The 16,092-nt window shown below is 40.3% G+C and overlaps 1 protein-coding gene across 2 annotated transcripts in view; it reads left to right on the top strand.

Annotated features, from left to right (window-relative positions):
* The window catches only part of SH3BP5 (SH3 domain binding protein 5), a 70,530-nt gene that overhangs the window by 50,536 nt on the left and 3,902 nt on the right, over nucleotides 1-16,092 (top strand). For both annotated transcript variants that reach the window (XM_014603233.3, XM_006258132.4), the window contains exons 5-7: nucleotides 5,517-5,647; nucleotides 12,455-12,497; nucleotides 14,137-14,356. In XM_014603233.3, coding sequence (XP_014458719.1) covers nucleotides 5,517-5,647; nucleotides 12,455-12,497; nucleotides 14,137-14,356 — 394 coding nt within the window. The remainder of the gene's footprint in view (nucleotides 1-5,516; nucleotides 5,648-12,454; nucleotides 12,498-14,136; nucleotides 14,357-16,092) is intronic.

The following is a 16,092-nucleotide window of genomic DNA, read 5'->3' as shown; positions in this document are numbered from 1 at the left end:
TTGGGCATCACAGAACCTGACAAAGGCCCTCGGTGCCCACAAGCTTGTCCAACAGCTCTCCCAACTATATAGTTGGTCCAATAAAAGACACCTCAAAAAATCCTTGCCTCTCGGACATTTCCAAGACCATAAAAATTGAAGGGCTACTGAAAGGATATAACCTTTTCTGAATAGTTGGAAAAATAGCATGGAAGAGTTTGGTGTTCTGTGCAGCAAACGACTTCTGTGAGTAACTGCAGGGAGGGCTGGAGAGATCTGAACAATTCTCCTGCTTTTTAAGTTGCCACCTTTCAAAGGAGCTTAAGGGAGCTGGGTCCTGAAGCTTTTGTAAAATCCGTTTGATCACCTTAAACTTGCATGTTAGACTTCCATTGAACTCCAAATTGGAGCACTCATACACATAGTTGTCTTGGGGCTAGGATCCTGGAAGTCAGATTGGGCTTCTGTTCCTTGTTTTGTCCATGACCTGTTGGGTAGGCTTTTGGACAAGTTACTTCACCTCCCTGTTTTTGTTTTCCCTGATTTAAAAATGGAGATAAAGATACTTACCTTCCTTTTAAGGTGGCTGGAGAGGGAAAGGGTTTCTACAATGTTTTGTATTCCTAATGCCATCTCTGTACCTTTTTCAGTGAAGAAAGCAAATCCAATGCTTATGGGATGTGAGAAGGTGGTGGTATGTCTTCTTCAACAATGGAGCTTGAAAAACACGTCACTAATTTGGAGCTTCAGACACAATAATGTGCACAAGTTGGCTTCCAAAGCATAGAGTCTAGAGTGGTGGAGGGGCACTTAATGGCATTAATGCTCCTGTAGAAAATCATGTTGCCTAAAGTCATTCAAAAGGAGGGGAAGGTTTAAAGGAAATAAGATTAGATAGAGGTTGAAGGAAGATCTTCCACATTTTTTCAAAAAAAGTCTGCACGTTAATGTAATCTTTAGATAGGTTTGTTTGCAAATTTTCCTGAGAGGTCCCTCCTTTTGAACAAGGTCTTCGCAGAATTATCTGGTCAATTGTGTCTCTACATGTCCTCACCAAGGCAGGGGAAATGATACTTGTCTCAGATTTAGGTGAAACACAAGTCGCATACAATTTGACTTGAATTTTTCCTCTAATCCTATTGTATTGTACACTTCAGTTGCTCATAGCTGCCAAATTTATGGGGAATCCAGGAAAAAATTATGATAATCTTGCACTGCCTTTTGCAATGTGGCCTTTTCCTGCTCTTTTACAATAATTTCTTGGTATTGGTATTAAGATTTCCTTGAAGATATCTGATTTTCCTCTTGTAGCTGCCTTATCAGCTCTTTTTTTTTAATTCCTCCTGGAAACTGTACTTAGAGTACATTCTTCATTTAGGATTACCCTAATTTCTTAGGGAAAATGATGTAACTTGTAAAGAATTGCTCTCCCCAAAATATATATTTTATGGAATACCATTGTAGCTGTTGGTATGTTTGTGTTGCCTGGTCTAATGATTCCTGGCTGATGTGTCTGATCTAGTAGTGGTAATGAGCAGGGATCCTGTTTTTTTTTTTTTATTTAAAAAAAAAAAAAATCCCCAATTTTATAATTATAAAAAGTAACCCAAAATCCATTTTTCCATGATTAAAATGAAACACCATTTAGTGTACCGAAAGTATCTAAATTATATCTAAATTCTCTGATAAAAAATCCCCAATTTTCAGATAAAAAAGTAACCCAAAATCCACATTTTTTCCATTTTAATCAGGGGAAAATGTGCATTTGGGGTTCTTTTTTTTTATCTGAAAAGTGGGATTTTTTTTTAATCAGAGAAAACCAGGATCCCTGGTAATGAGTTAGTGTGCTGTTTCTCAAATGGATGTGTGGGGCAAACTTCTAGCAGGAGTGCAAACGGATGGAAGGGGAAGTGGAAGAAGAGAAAGGGGAAATACAAATGGAGAGAGAAGAAGAAAAAAGAAAGCATAAAGAGGGGTTTGCAATTCCAGAAAGTTTGAGAACCACTGGGATAGTCTGTTTTTTAGAACAGATATTCAGAGCAGTGGGTGGGCAAGCCAGCGTAGTGGAGATTGTAAAGTATCAAGCTGTTCTCTGGACATTTTTCTGAAAGGGCCAAATAGAAAGTTTAATACAATAATGAAAGACTGAATGTGGGCAGAAGGCTGTCATCTGACCAGCACTCTTAACCAGGCACTTCAGGGACCTGTTAAACCCATCATTCTTCACACACAAATGTGGAGTTGAGGGCTTTGGGGAAGACTAGATGAGTCAGAAGACTGATAATAAACTCTTAAGACTAATTAAAATCCAGCCATTAAGACTCTCTTAAGACTAATTAAAAAACAGTCCCCCATTGCAGGCAGTTCAATAATTTATGAGATTAGTTGGCAATCTTAATTTTAGTTCCAAGTAAACAGAGGTCCACATTGAATACTCAAGCACGTCTTGGTTGGCATTCCTGGAGAAATCAAGAGTTAAATGGACATTTATTTATTTATTTATTTATTTATTTTATGATCCTTTTCCTCATGGAAGTCTTCTTTCCCAGGCCAGGACTAGAGGTGCTTTAGTTGGCAGGGGGTTACTTCTAGGGCTTCTGTCTGTCTTGTACCTGTTGTTTGGAGGGAGAACGTAAATTTTCAGGGCTGTCAATTTGGCACCTTTCAAAAATAATATGCCTAAAAAACAACCAAAAAAGACAAAAACAAGGCAAGGAAGAGGAAGTTCTTCCTGTTCCACAAGTAATTTCTTTCTGAAATTAGAAGGATTTGAAGAAATAGACACTTGAACTACTATACTGGATTGACAGAGGGGAAATAAATGTAGAATGTTCTGAATATTTTGGGGTAGTTGTTATTTAGTTAGTGGCTGCATCTACATGAGATGCTTACTGGCAGTAGGTTGTTACTACTGCGCAGTAGTGTTGGAGGGCACGAACTGTGACGCGATGCTACTGCTCAGTAGTAATGAGCTACTGCGCAGTCAGCGTCACCATGAAGCCGAGTTTGTCCAACGCCTCTTAGATATTCTGGGCACTGAGCTGGAGGCAAACAAAAACACAAGCACAGGGAGTTTTGTGGGTATGCAAGTACTGAATGACTGTGTAGTAGTTGACATGGCCACTGATTCTCAAAACCTAAAAGCTTCTTGCAAGTGGATGTCCACTTTAGATACTTTTAGATTCTCAAAGTATTTGATTTAAATGAGAGTTAGATGTTTTTACCTCTTGATGTATTTACTTCTTGAGAATCTGGGCCTTGGGCTTGCAACATTCATCATACCATGAGTTGGAACCTTTAAGTCTAGATATGCAAGCCAGCAGTAGCAGTTACCAAAAACTCTTCCAAAGAAGAATCATATGGCATTCAGTCAACTCTGGAACATCAAGGAATAAGCAGCTCCATTGCTTGAGAGCTTTTAGCAAAAATTAAATTTTAATTTTTTTTTGTCATGCACTAAGGAAAGCAAACCAGCCGTGCTGTCATCTTATGGGATTGCACATCTTAATTTAGATACTTCCTCACTTGAGCCAGATGCAACCTCTAGGAAACGTCATTGTATCGTTATAGTTTTCTAACAGTTGTTCAAACTGAGAGTAAGAAAGGGATTAGCTAATTTGCAGGATGTAGAGCAAAATCTCTTGTGAATGTCTTATAAATACTGAGCTTTCCTCAAAAGATGGGAGTCTTATTTATACACAAAGGCAGTTGAGGAGCACTGGAGCAGGATATATTCCTTCAGATATAATCAAATTGCTTTTTAATGGTAATCTTTGTAGGTTGCAGGGTTCTGCAATATATTTTTATTGCAGAATAATTGGGGCATTCAGACAAGTGGAACATGTTTTTTAGTTATTACAGGGTTGAGAACTTTTGTTTTACTCGGGGTATTATAATTTTAGTCTTTAAGCTACAAAGGCAGTAGGTTTACCCTCAATGTAATGGAAAGTAAAAGGCAATCGGCTTCCGTAAACTGTCTATGTCCCTTTCGCCATGTTTTGAATATCACTTTAATTGCTAGGCTCAGACTGAAGGATGCTGCTCATTTGCTCACAGGAGAATAGAACAATGATGATGAGACTAACATGATTTGAAAACCAGAGTGCTTGCATTTCATCTTTCCTGAGATAAGACTTACTTTGATCTGATAAGGTAAGCTGCAGGTGTTGGAATGTTTCAAATAATAGAAGGTAATCGGAGCTATACATATCCAGAACTTCTGGAAACAGGGTATTGGAGAGAGCTGACTCAAGCCATATTTTGTAATAATACTTGCTCTGTTGTGAGTGGGAGAGCTTAAAAATCACCTGCACAGTGAGAGCTCCTGCAGCTAGTTGCTAAAATGTTGGGAATGAGAGACAAGACAACAGTGTTCAGAGTATTAAACAAATGAGTCTGCTCTTTGGCTGGGACCTGGCTGGAGCTTCTCTTCATAATTAAAAAAAATGTTTTTATGGACCATGAAACAGAAATAGGCATCCTAACTTGCAACTGTGGGCTCTTCAGATTTGCAAAAGCACATGTAGTTGAACACCCATAGCAACAGAAGACACATATTTGGCTTTTCTTTTCTTTTCTTTTTTTTTTGTAAATCTTGTTTTAGTTGTAAGGGGCCAAGGCAGTAATTATTATTTATAAAACTTTAAATCAATGCTTGTCTGAACAATTTGCTGACTTGTGTACAAGACATAAGACTGCCTGCCTGAGTGGGACAGGAACTGAGACCTGTCCATGAGGTATGTAATGTGCTTAATCTGTTTGTACGCGCATGTGTGTGTGTGTGTGTGTGTGTGTGTGTATGTATGTGTGTCTCCATCCAGTTAGTAGGGCAGTATTCATGGTGGCTCCTACCTGTTCAGAAGTCTCATAGGTGCCCTGACAGTAATGGTGTCAGTTTATCATTTGAATGGCTACTATTTTCTGTAAATATGGCTTGAAGCTGGCCGATGGCACTAATGTGGAAGTGAGCTTCCAATTGATGACATGGCAGCAATGGATGGGCTATTGGCTGGCTGGATGCTGGCTACTTGAGGACAATGGATAAGCTAAAATTGATCAGAGACCCTCTTTCATGGACCTACTTGCAGCTCTTCACTCTTTTGAGTAGTCCTGAGGTGTTCAGTATTTGGGGCTGTGAGCCCTTCTATAGTTCCGCCCTAGCCAGAAGAAGGTTTGTGAAAAGGTAAAGCCTATCTGGCAGAGCTAGTGAAAGCCAGTCATAAGCACCTAAGGATCATTGAGGAGATGCTGAGCTCTAATGGGGAGGTTTGAGGTTTGAGATAAGCAACGTCAACCAGAATACATTTAGCTAGAACAGTAAGCTGCTTCTGTCATTAATATTGTATTTGTTAACTAGACATGCTGTAGGTCCTTCCAAAACTTTTCAAAGTAGATTAATTGACAAGAGACTTGGTTTCTACTGTATCCCACCCCCCACCCCCAGCTGCACTCTGCTGTACGAGGTTATGGAAGTACTGTTAATTACAATTGATATGAAGGGGATAACCATATGCTTATCTTTTTTTTTTCTCTTGAAGGTCATGGAGGCAGAGCAGACGAAAACAAGAAGTGAGCTGGTGCACAAGGAGACTGCAGCCAAGTACAACGCTGCCATGGGTCGGATGAAACAGCTGGAGAAAAAACTGAAAAGGGCCATCAATAAATCTAAGTATGTGTCACAGTTGGTGGTGCCTTTAAATGCTGAGCCTGCTTGCACAGTATGCTCTCTGTGCATCACTTACAGGATTCTCTGTCAGTACTGAACCTACCATGAGGCTACGCAGAGCCCCCTGTGCTTATGTTTTTGTTTGCCTCCAAGTCAGAGCCCAGCATATCATGCCATAGAATTGTATTTTGGTTAGGAAAGCAGTGAGGCTGTTGACAAACTTCAGAGGTGCAGTGCTGCATCAGCTCTGCATATTGTACATCAGACTTGTTTACTCAATCTTTCTTAGCAAGCCATGCAAGAGCTTTTCTTGTGGAAAGGAAGACACTTCAGAGGGCATAGCTAATAAGCAGTGCAGTGATCAAATGCCTCTTCCTTTGGTGTGTGGTTCTATTCTGTTGCATAGATGTCTATGTATATTTGTTGGTAGGGTAGAAAAGTCACATATTATAATATTTGCTTTCAGTCTGCTTAAAGTGTTTTTTTTCTGTCTCCAACTAATTATAATCCTATCTTGTATTTTTAAATCTCCAGTGAGTGTTTCCAAGTCGTAACTTGTCTGACTCATTTGCTTAATGTTTAATACCTCACTCTAAAAATGACTTGTATCAATTTTTGTTACCGTTTTTGTATAGTGAGTAAAAGGATTAGCACTTCAAGAACCATCAAAATAGATGGTCGCTCCAAAATGTTGTTTGATGTCAGCAGAGCCTTGTCACCTTACTGTTTTTATGATTTTATAAATTAAGCAGCATTCAGCTTTTTTCCAGTATTTGGATAGAAAGAGCTCCATAGATTTTGCAAGAATTACTGGTATTCATCAGTTCAGTTGGTGACTCTCTCCCTTGGGTGAGAAAATCACCAGAGCAGTGATAGGGCATCCTGCTACCAGAAATGCTTTCTTTTGAATAAGATGGGTATAAATCTAAACTCATAGCACTAGATCTTTTGCATAAGTGTAGTTAGCTTGGTGATTTGGGTTTGTTTCATTACCCTTGCTTCACCTTACAATGTCAAATGGATATGATCTCTTCACTTCCTGCCCAAGCTATTGCATGTGGGGATAGTATGTTCTGTAACAGTTCACCTCAGAGCTTACAGTTTCTCTGGGGAGGGGAGTGGTCTGTATATATTCCTTATCAACTTACAAAGTCATTAAAGCTAAATATAGCAGACTTTTGAGCTTCTCCAATGAAAGATGTAATAAGAAGTGGAGATGAATCAAAAGAGTGTGCAGTGAAACCAATTTAATGGGGTGGAGCAGACATCTTATGTAGTCCTATTTGAAAGTTGATCAGTTGTTTAGCTCAATTTACATCTTCATCTAAAAATCATTTGGGACTGAGATGAAATCTTTAGTATTGTAAAGTGGTTGTTTAAAATAGCAGATTCATGATAGAGACTAGGTGCAGACATTTAAAAAGCCCGAGGCAGAATCAATCAAAGTAACATGGTTTTCTGTAAGCGGCATAGTTTAGATCGGTAGTGAACAATATATTACATTTGCCCTTCAGTGGGGCGGGGGAAAAAATCTTAGACTGGATTCTGCCATTTTTAAATCAGTCTGTATGCTGAACTTCTGTCCTGTTACTGGTATAGACAGGTTTCTGATCACTTATTTCAGTAAAAGTGTACCTGGCCTTGGGGGTTTGGTGCCGTATGGGGAGTAATTGGGAATAAAACCACTTCTTCCTGATGGTTTTTATGAAGTGCTAGCCATGGTTGTGCTAAAGGAACTGTTTGCTATCTTCAGTTTTCTCTTCCTGACACTCCTTTCTTAGTGATACAGAGGTGGGGTCTATAGAATTGGAACATCACCTCACATCCCATATGAGCTTCATACAGCCTAGAGAGGATAGCTGTTCTTATTTTTATGAAACAGTTATCCAAAATTTTCCCATGTGGAGGAAATGTTGAAAGAGTTCCCTCTCCTAGTCCCTATTTAAAAGCTACTGTGATTGTCCTTATTCCTACCTGAACTGAGACGTACAAGGATTGTTTGTTAAAAAAAATAATCAAGATACGGGCAGTAGTAACTTTGAGGAGTGTCATCTAGAAGATTTGACTGAGCTGGGTTTTTTTTTTGCTTTGTTTTCAAGTAATAGTTGACCATTTGAAAATGTATGGGCATGTGGGCAAGCAAATAGTTATTTCATTCAACTAGAGTTCATGGCCCAGTGCCTCAGACTAAAATGATAATAAACTTGCTAATAAACTGGGTTAGCCACCTTTTGGAAGTAACTTTCTACTCTGTTGAATTTGATAAAGTGTCTTGAGCTTCCTGTTAACTACTTAAAATACTTTATTTAAAATCCAGTCTGGTAGTTTCAGTCTATTGGCTGTTGAGAGTATTAGTCTCATAATTCTTATTTATCTGTGATTACAAAATTCACATAGACCCTTTTTCCAATACCAGACAGCACCTTGCAGGATGTTTTCTAACACAATTAAGCGTGACTTGAAGAGTCCTATTTCTGTTAGGTGTGCAAATTGGAGAACTGTTTGGTTTCAGGTTTTTTTTATATATTATCATACTGGCACATGTTCCATGCGTTGATGTTGTCCATCTTCCCTTTTTATCTGTGACCCTAAAAGAACTACCTCCTACTTCCCTTCTGTGTTTTCTGTTTCCATCTACCCACAGGGCAGATGTAACTGTCTCTGTCTCTTCTCACAGCCTTCAGTGTGCTTCTCTGTTGACATGGCTGGAAGTTAGACCAGCACCTGGGCTGTATTGCTTAGATTCTCTATCCTGCTGTTCTTGATTTATAAAATGGAAACAAAAGCATTTCCCGCATTACAGGGTTGTTGTGAGACTGTATAATAAATCACTGGGGTGTTTTGCATGTTCTTTGTATTGAGAAAATCATAGTTCATCACACACAAAATAATATGAAAGGGACTAGTCCCTCCTCTCCTTACACACCCTCTCCAAGACCTGAGATTTCCTAAAGTCCATGAGACTAAGAGTTAAGTTGGAGCATGTTGCTCACAGGAAGGACCACATGGGCAGTGCCCAGGTAATCAACTGGGTCAAATTCATTCCTTTGCAATTTGTCTATTTAAAAGACAGAGACTGTTCAGACACCCTTAATAGAAAGGGGTTGCTTCAGCATAAAATCAAAAACAAAGGAATAAACAAGCACAGAAATACAGAGCAAAAACTTTCTTACCAAGTTTTTTCTTTTCCTATCTCCTCTTTGGGGTAACTGCATGCAGAGATTAACAGTCCTGTTTGCTTTATCAGTCTGCTTCCAAAAATAGTGTTTACAGACCTAATTAATATACTGGGGAACTAAGGAGGCTTCTTTGTCCTGGGACCCCAGAGACCTACACCAAACCTTGGAACTAAACAAAATTTAACATTGGGAGGGATCTGGTTCTTGGGATTCTACTCTCTGTATTTGAACTGTTAATCAATACTGGTCCAAAAATTACTGCTTTCCCTACTACTTTCTAACATGCACTTTTTTTATGCCAACTAAGGTCAGAAGCTCATTAGGCCTTTGGTTCTTTGGGTTAGTCTCAAAGGACTGGGGATCTAGGTCTTAGCATAAGCATATAATCAAGTCACACAATTCACTCAGTGGTATCAATATACTTAAAGTAATATCAATATACTTGAAGTGTTAATTGTTCATAAGTTATATTGTCAGCCTATGTGCTAGCAGGGTGCTCTCTTACAATAGTGGAGAATATAGCAAATTGACTAAACTGCTTTTTGTAGCCTAATATCAGTATAGAACCTGGAATCTCAGATGATGAAACCTTTATTCTGAAGTAAGGTTGTATGTAGATCTCCCAAAACCTACTCTGTGGAACATAATCTCATTCTTTGGAAAATGAGTTACCTGAGGGAGGCTACATGGACAGGAATGACTTCTGGAACCAGGTTGTGAACTGCTTTTTCCACTGTTGGGCAGTTGGCTCCACACATCCTAAAAGAACAGCTTGCCACAAGGCAGTATGCTTGCCCCGTTTTTATTCAACATCTACATTAACCATCACCCACTTCCTGCCGAATGTCAGCGTTTCATCTATGCTGATGATCTCTGTATTGGCACACAGCAGAAGAATTTTGAGGACACAGAGAAGATCCTGGAGAGCGCACTGAACAAGATGTCAGATTATTCCCTAAATAATTAGCTCAAACCCAACCCTAGCAAACCCCAAACCTGCTCTTTTCATCTGAGGCACTAGGATGTGGAATGACACCTGAATGTCACCTGAGGTGACCAGAGTCTCAAACATCAAAAACACCTGGTCTACTTAGTGGTAACACTGGACTATACACTTTGTTACAAAAAGCACATATTAAATACCAAAACCAAGGTCAACACACAAAACAACATTATGCATAAACTCACAAATTCTAAGTAGGAAACACATCCATCCATCCTATACACTACTGCCTTAGTACTTTGTTTTTCTGTGGTTGAATATACCTGCACCACTTGGGCATGCTCAAGTCACAGTAAATATATTGACACTGCTCTAAAAGATACATGCAGACTTATAACAGGCTGCTTAAAACCCATCCTATTCTCCGCTTATACGCAATATATTGTATAGCACCCCCTTACATCAGGAGGAAAGTATTAGGTGACATTGACTGGCAGGTATGAGGGTCAGATGACTGCCACCTGCTATATAGCCATCAACCAGTGCACCATCTCTCATCAAGAAGTAGCTTTTTGTTCTCTACCACACCATTGATCACATCACTGGAATTGGCCAGGATTACCCTCCGACAAAAAGAATGGGAGAAACTAGGCAACAAAGTTGTTGAATGGAACTGGCGAGGAATTGCCCACTGTGAGGAGTTAGCATCTGGCTCCAGTTACAGATGGCACATGTGGCAGAGCCTGAATAGATTAAGGGTGGGTCTTGGCAGATGCAATTTTCTCATGAAATCATGGGGCCTCTACGCATTGGTGATGCCTACGGGGTGCACGGGGGTACACGTGCACCCCCTGTGAGTGCCGGTGCATCTCTGACAGGCCACGCTCCCCACTTAAGCAATGGGCAGGGGGGCAGGTGGGAGCGCTGGGGCCTCTTCTGTGAGTGCCAGCCGGGGAGTGGGAGTGCCAGATGAAGTGCCATGGCCCCTGGCTAAGGCGTCACTAGACACCCATGCCTCTACATGACCGACCAATGTGTTTGTTAGAAGAAGCAAATTATGGATCATCTCCTGAGATGTCCTGTAGCACCAGAATGCACCCCACAAGATTTGGCAACATCAACACCAGAAGCAGTGGCCTGTGCAGAATATTGGGAGCAGACCATACAGAAAGAGTGGATTGGAGCCATGATGAAGAAGTAGTGCCACATGAAGTTGCCTGTCTGAGCTTACCAAGCAGGAAAACAATCCACTGTAGGAAGTAGAGAGATGCAATGTCCAAAAATATTAATGAAGAAGGATGTTTTCTACGTCAGTGTGATATTAAGAGGGTGGGTGGTTGGATTACAGATAGTAGCTATGGAGCACAATGACATGTAGGCACCCACAACAAAACTACATTGCATTGTGGCAAAGCATTAGATACAACTGTGGCATAGGAGTGTGTTGTTTTTTTTAATGCAGGTGAGGTTTGTTAGATGAGCTTAAGCTGTAAAGCAGGGTTAGCAGAGCTTTATATCTGTTAGTAGAAAACCAGACCCTGAGGGATTTGAGTTCAGTAGCATGCTACTTCACAAGACATCGCAGGGGTGCAGTTTGCAGGGTAAGGTGCTGCTTGCTAAGAAAACATATATCAGAATCCAGCTTCAGACGTGGAAGGAGAAGGGGTGGTAGAAGCCCTGATTTTATATATGAAGATTTAAGTGACTGTTGACTGCCTAGATTTTTGAGGCAGGTCCTGAAATGTGTGTGTGCCTGGAAGCAATATTACAGTTGAGTAAAATGGTTTCATTCTTGCTCTGTGTAATGTCAACACATTGATGGTTCACAGCCTGTAACACTTCAGGCTAGAATTCTTTTTCTTGGCTTTAAACTGCATCCTTCATATCCTTGTAGTCTCCTGACACTATTAAATTCTGCAGATTAAAGAAAGAAATGGCTTATGTATGGCTCCTCTCTGTTGTTTGGCTGAACAAAAAGTATTGGACTACCATGCAGCTGGAGAGAGACGTGCAGTTGGACGCCTACATCCTTCCCGCAGTCTGGACATACTTTAGCAATGCAACATACTTTAACATTAGCATTTTAGGGTCACAGTGGCCCTAAAATGAGTGTGTCCAGATGTGCAAGTTTGAGCTTCACTTGGGACTTGCTACATAAGCTGCTAGTGGACACATGTCACTTGGGCTGGAGAGTCAAAGGTGGCTGGGTGTGATACTAGTTGCATCCCTCCCTTGTGAGCCACCTAGGTGTGGGCAGACCTTTGTCTTTTTTGTAAGCATTCTAAAAAAACTCCTGAAAAGTCAGAGACCTGTGGGGATGTTTAAAGAATTGCTAGGAAAAAACAAATCTGAAAAGGTATTGAGCTTGAGGCACAGATTCTGCAAGGTACTTATATATATGTCTCTAATGAGACACTTTGTTCCTTATGGTTGGTGTGTGCTTAAGTACTTTACAGAGTCCAGACTTACGAAGTCCAGACTCCAGCACATAGTATTTAGGATAACGATCTTGTTAAGAAGCATTACAAAAAATCACAAATGTGGGTGTTTAGTCTACACAGGCAATCTCAGATTAAACTGCTGGCATCTGTCATAACTGCTTTAACACTGTGGGTCTAAGTAGCTCTCACTACAAGCTTTTCTGTGCTTCTCAGCAATTGTATCAAGTTCTTCTTTGTTTTTCCACAGGCCTTACTTTGAACTCAAGGCAAAATACTATGTACAGCTTGAGGTATGTATCTACTTCAGACCCATGAAAAACTGATTATACAGGAAAATGTTGAAATTCAATGCAAAGTGCTGCTCTAATCATTTTTCTTACATTTCAGTGCCAGACAAATTCTATTCCAAGCCATTTATGTTGAAGAACCTACTAAGCATATTTTAAAGATAAGACACCAAAGAAACCTTTGTTTCTATTTGTGAAACAGGAAGGCTCCAAAATCTGCTTTGTATCTTTGTGCTTGTTAGAACCAAGCAAATATAATTTGACCAATTTTACCTGGAAATTATGTGAAGTTTATGAATGTCATTTACTCTGTGGTTTTATTATTTTAAATTGTACTTAGCTCTGCTTTTGGTTAAATCACATGATGCTATTTCCTTTTCTTGGTTGGATACCAGTCTTGCAAGTCAATTTTGGCATCAAGGCTTGCAGAAAGCAAACTTAAAATAAGCTTTCCTTCATTGTTGAAATGTGAGCTTAAAATCTATGCTAGGAAACTGAGCCAGAGGGTGTGAACAAAAAATGAATTGGCTGGTTTGGGGGGGGGGGAGGAGACACGGAAAGTTCACATAGACACTCTGTGTTTTGGAACCAAATCAAGCAATTCAGCTCTTCCAAGCTCTGTCAGGGGAGAGGCATGAACTCTTGATGTTTATTCTGTCAGTGAATTGCTGAGAGTTTGTGACAAGTGGCAGCTTGAAGTGATAGCTACACTTAGGCCCATGCAGATGTGTGGGAGTCTCTTCCAACATGTGGCAATAATATCTCAAACTGTTCCAGAGACTAGTGTAGATGATCTGTACAGGGATAATTGTCCAGGTAGTTCTGTGCTTGCTGTTTTCAATCTGTTGCATCACTCACTTGTGTTACTCACTGCAATAAGTAGCCAGAATACAATGAACTTAGTTTAAGTGCATAGACTTGGGACTGAAAAAGGGTATCTATGTATGCCCTTATCCAAACTCAGTGCAAACTATGTTTAAGTACGCAGCACTATCAGGGTGTGGTACTAACAGCTGCTGTCAAGGCTTCTAGTAGCAACATTTTGATAACTGTTTTCCCTTCTCTTTTTCTGGGGCAGTTAAATAGAGTACAGTTAGTTAATGTAGATGGATGCAGGTAGTATGCAGGTAACCAGAGAACAATTAAGTTGCAAAGTAGACAACAGTGCCTAACAAGACTACGTATGTAACTTGAGTTGATTACAGTTTGAGTAGTAGGCAATAGTTTAAGACCACTGTTGTGTTACACAAATTATGCAGTTATCTGGTAAAGAAGTGGAGTGCACAGTATATATTGTATTAAGCACTGTTGTTGGGCTTCTCGTCTTCACATGGCTCAGCTTGCCCTAGACTATTAGAAAATCCTGTGCTGTTCCCAGGCATGTAGCATATAACCAGTTCTTTTAACTCATTTCAGTAGTAGCTCTGTGGTTGTTTGGCTTTCTCCCATCTTCGCTCTCACAGCTTCGTGGCTCCTTTGGTGGTGCCCAGGCCAGAGTCTGTTATATTTTTAGCTTGGACCCTGAACAACTTAAAGCAACTGACTTTCAAAAATGGAGAAGCAAATGCCCCCTTTCTCCATAGGTAGTGGAAAATGTGAGACTTGTGGTACATTTTTTAAATCTTCATGCCTTCTTTATTAGCAATTAAAAAAGACTGTGGATGACCTGCAAGCAAAGTTGGCCCTGGCAAAGGGAGAATACAAAACTGCCTTGAAAAACCTGGAGATGATCTCAGATGAGATCCATGAGAGGAGACGGTCTGCTGCCATGGGGCCCCGGGGCTGCGGTGTGGGTGCTGAAGGCAGTAACACTTCAGTGGAAAACCTTTCAGCAAGCAAACTGGAGGCAGACACCATCTCCAGTAAGTATAAAGTTGTACACTTAGAAACTGCCATAAGCAGGTCTTGTGCTGCAAAAAACGTTGGATGAAGAAAGCTATTGATGTCTGGGAGTTTGTGATTGGGTGTTTTGTGGCTTTGGTTAACTCAGTTATGATTTCAGCCAACGTAATTTCTGAACCCTTGAGAATTCAGTCCTCGGGGAAACAAAGTAGGGTGGAAATACTCCCCTTGTGTCTAGCATGGCAGGGGTTGAAAAGCACAACGTTGTAGGAAAGAAGCAGTCAATAAACATTAATGGATGTGAATACAAGCTTCTGGAAGCCTATATCTAGTCGTTCTGGAGGCTGCTCCATACAGTTTGCTTTGGCTGAGGGTGGTCAAGATGTATGCAACTTTGTTAGTATGGGGAAAAAGCTATAGCTGTATAAAGACATTGTTATACTAGTATAAATACTATCCACTCAAGAGGTGCTCTACTGCTGTGCTTGTAGTGGTATAGTGAAAGCCATTCAACTCTTATAAGCCTTTTGACCTTGCCTACACACAACCTGGGATAGGGACGTTTGCCAGTATGTTGCCATGTAAAAAGGGCAGTCAGACCTGGCACTTTGCATAAGGTCATGCTTGCTCAGTGTGATGATGATAATCAGGGCTGGAGATACCTGCCCTTTTGGCCTTCAGTGCAGCTAATGCTTCCCAAGATCATATGCACTGCACTTACTACTCAGATCTGGTGTTGATTTTTCACCAGTTTTATGACTCTGTAATACCACTTCACTTAAGTTACTCCTTACTGTTACTGGTGTGAGCATGGGCGGATTTAGGATTTTGAAAAGGGGGTGCAGATGGTGTGGTGCATCAAGACAACACACATTTTTCTCCAGCTAAAAAGAAACTAGAAGATGTACTAATATGCTAGAGGCCCAGTACTATAGTATTTAGTTTAAGATCAAAACAAAACTAAATGCAGCTGCATTGGAATGTGCACTGGTTTGCTAGATTATATGTTTAGTTAAAAAAAACCACAGCAAAAATTAAGCAAAAATAGTCAAAAGAGATGTCATTTGCCCTATAGTCATAATAGATATGTATATAAATCTCTTATTCAGATTCATAATGCAAAATCTAGCCTTGAGCATCCAATGCTTCACTGTTCTTGATCCACACCGTAGTTGATATTTACAAGAGTTAATATTACCACATTTAAGTTAAAGTTTTTAGCTAGAACTAAAAACCAATGTGCAGGGCTGTGAAATAGTAGAGAGGTATGACTGAGAATGGCTAACAGTAACATTGCAGAAGAAAGCATAGCTTGATTAATGGAAGATCGAGACCACTGAAAACAAGGAAGAGTAGTTAACACCTGTGGAGTGAAGAGCAGTTACCAGGAATTAGATTATAATGAGCCATTAAATCAATTGATCCCAGCAGCACTGCCTGAATAGAAAGGCCACTGCTGTTCCCAGGCAGTTGTTTTTAAGGTTTGAGTAGAGCAGGAATCAAAGGAGGATGTGACTGCACCCCCTACCCCCTTGATCCACCCCAGGTATGAGTCCAGAGTGGGGGATTTGACTGTGGGAATTGAAGGTCCATTGGAGAAATATGTGGGTGTGCCTATCAGTCATAGTAGCAAAAGTATTACCTCCATAAGAGGTAAGTTCTTGCGCATTGTGGTGGGTGATGCCTTTCTACCCATGCCGTCTTATACCTGGACTACTGAAAGAAGTTGTCTGCTGCGCTTAGTTAAGATTTCAAG

This window comes from Alligator mississippiensis, chromosome 5 (genome assembly GCF_030867095.1).
Source record: "Alligator mississippiensis isolate rAllMis1 chromosome 5, rAllMis1, whole genome shotgun sequence".
Classification (NCBI taxonomy): Eukaryota; Metazoa; Chordata; order Crocodylia; family Alligatoridae; genus Alligator; species Alligator mississippiensis.
Note: the sequence above shows the minus strand (reverse complement) of the source record. Positions and strands in the feature narration are given on the sequence as shown.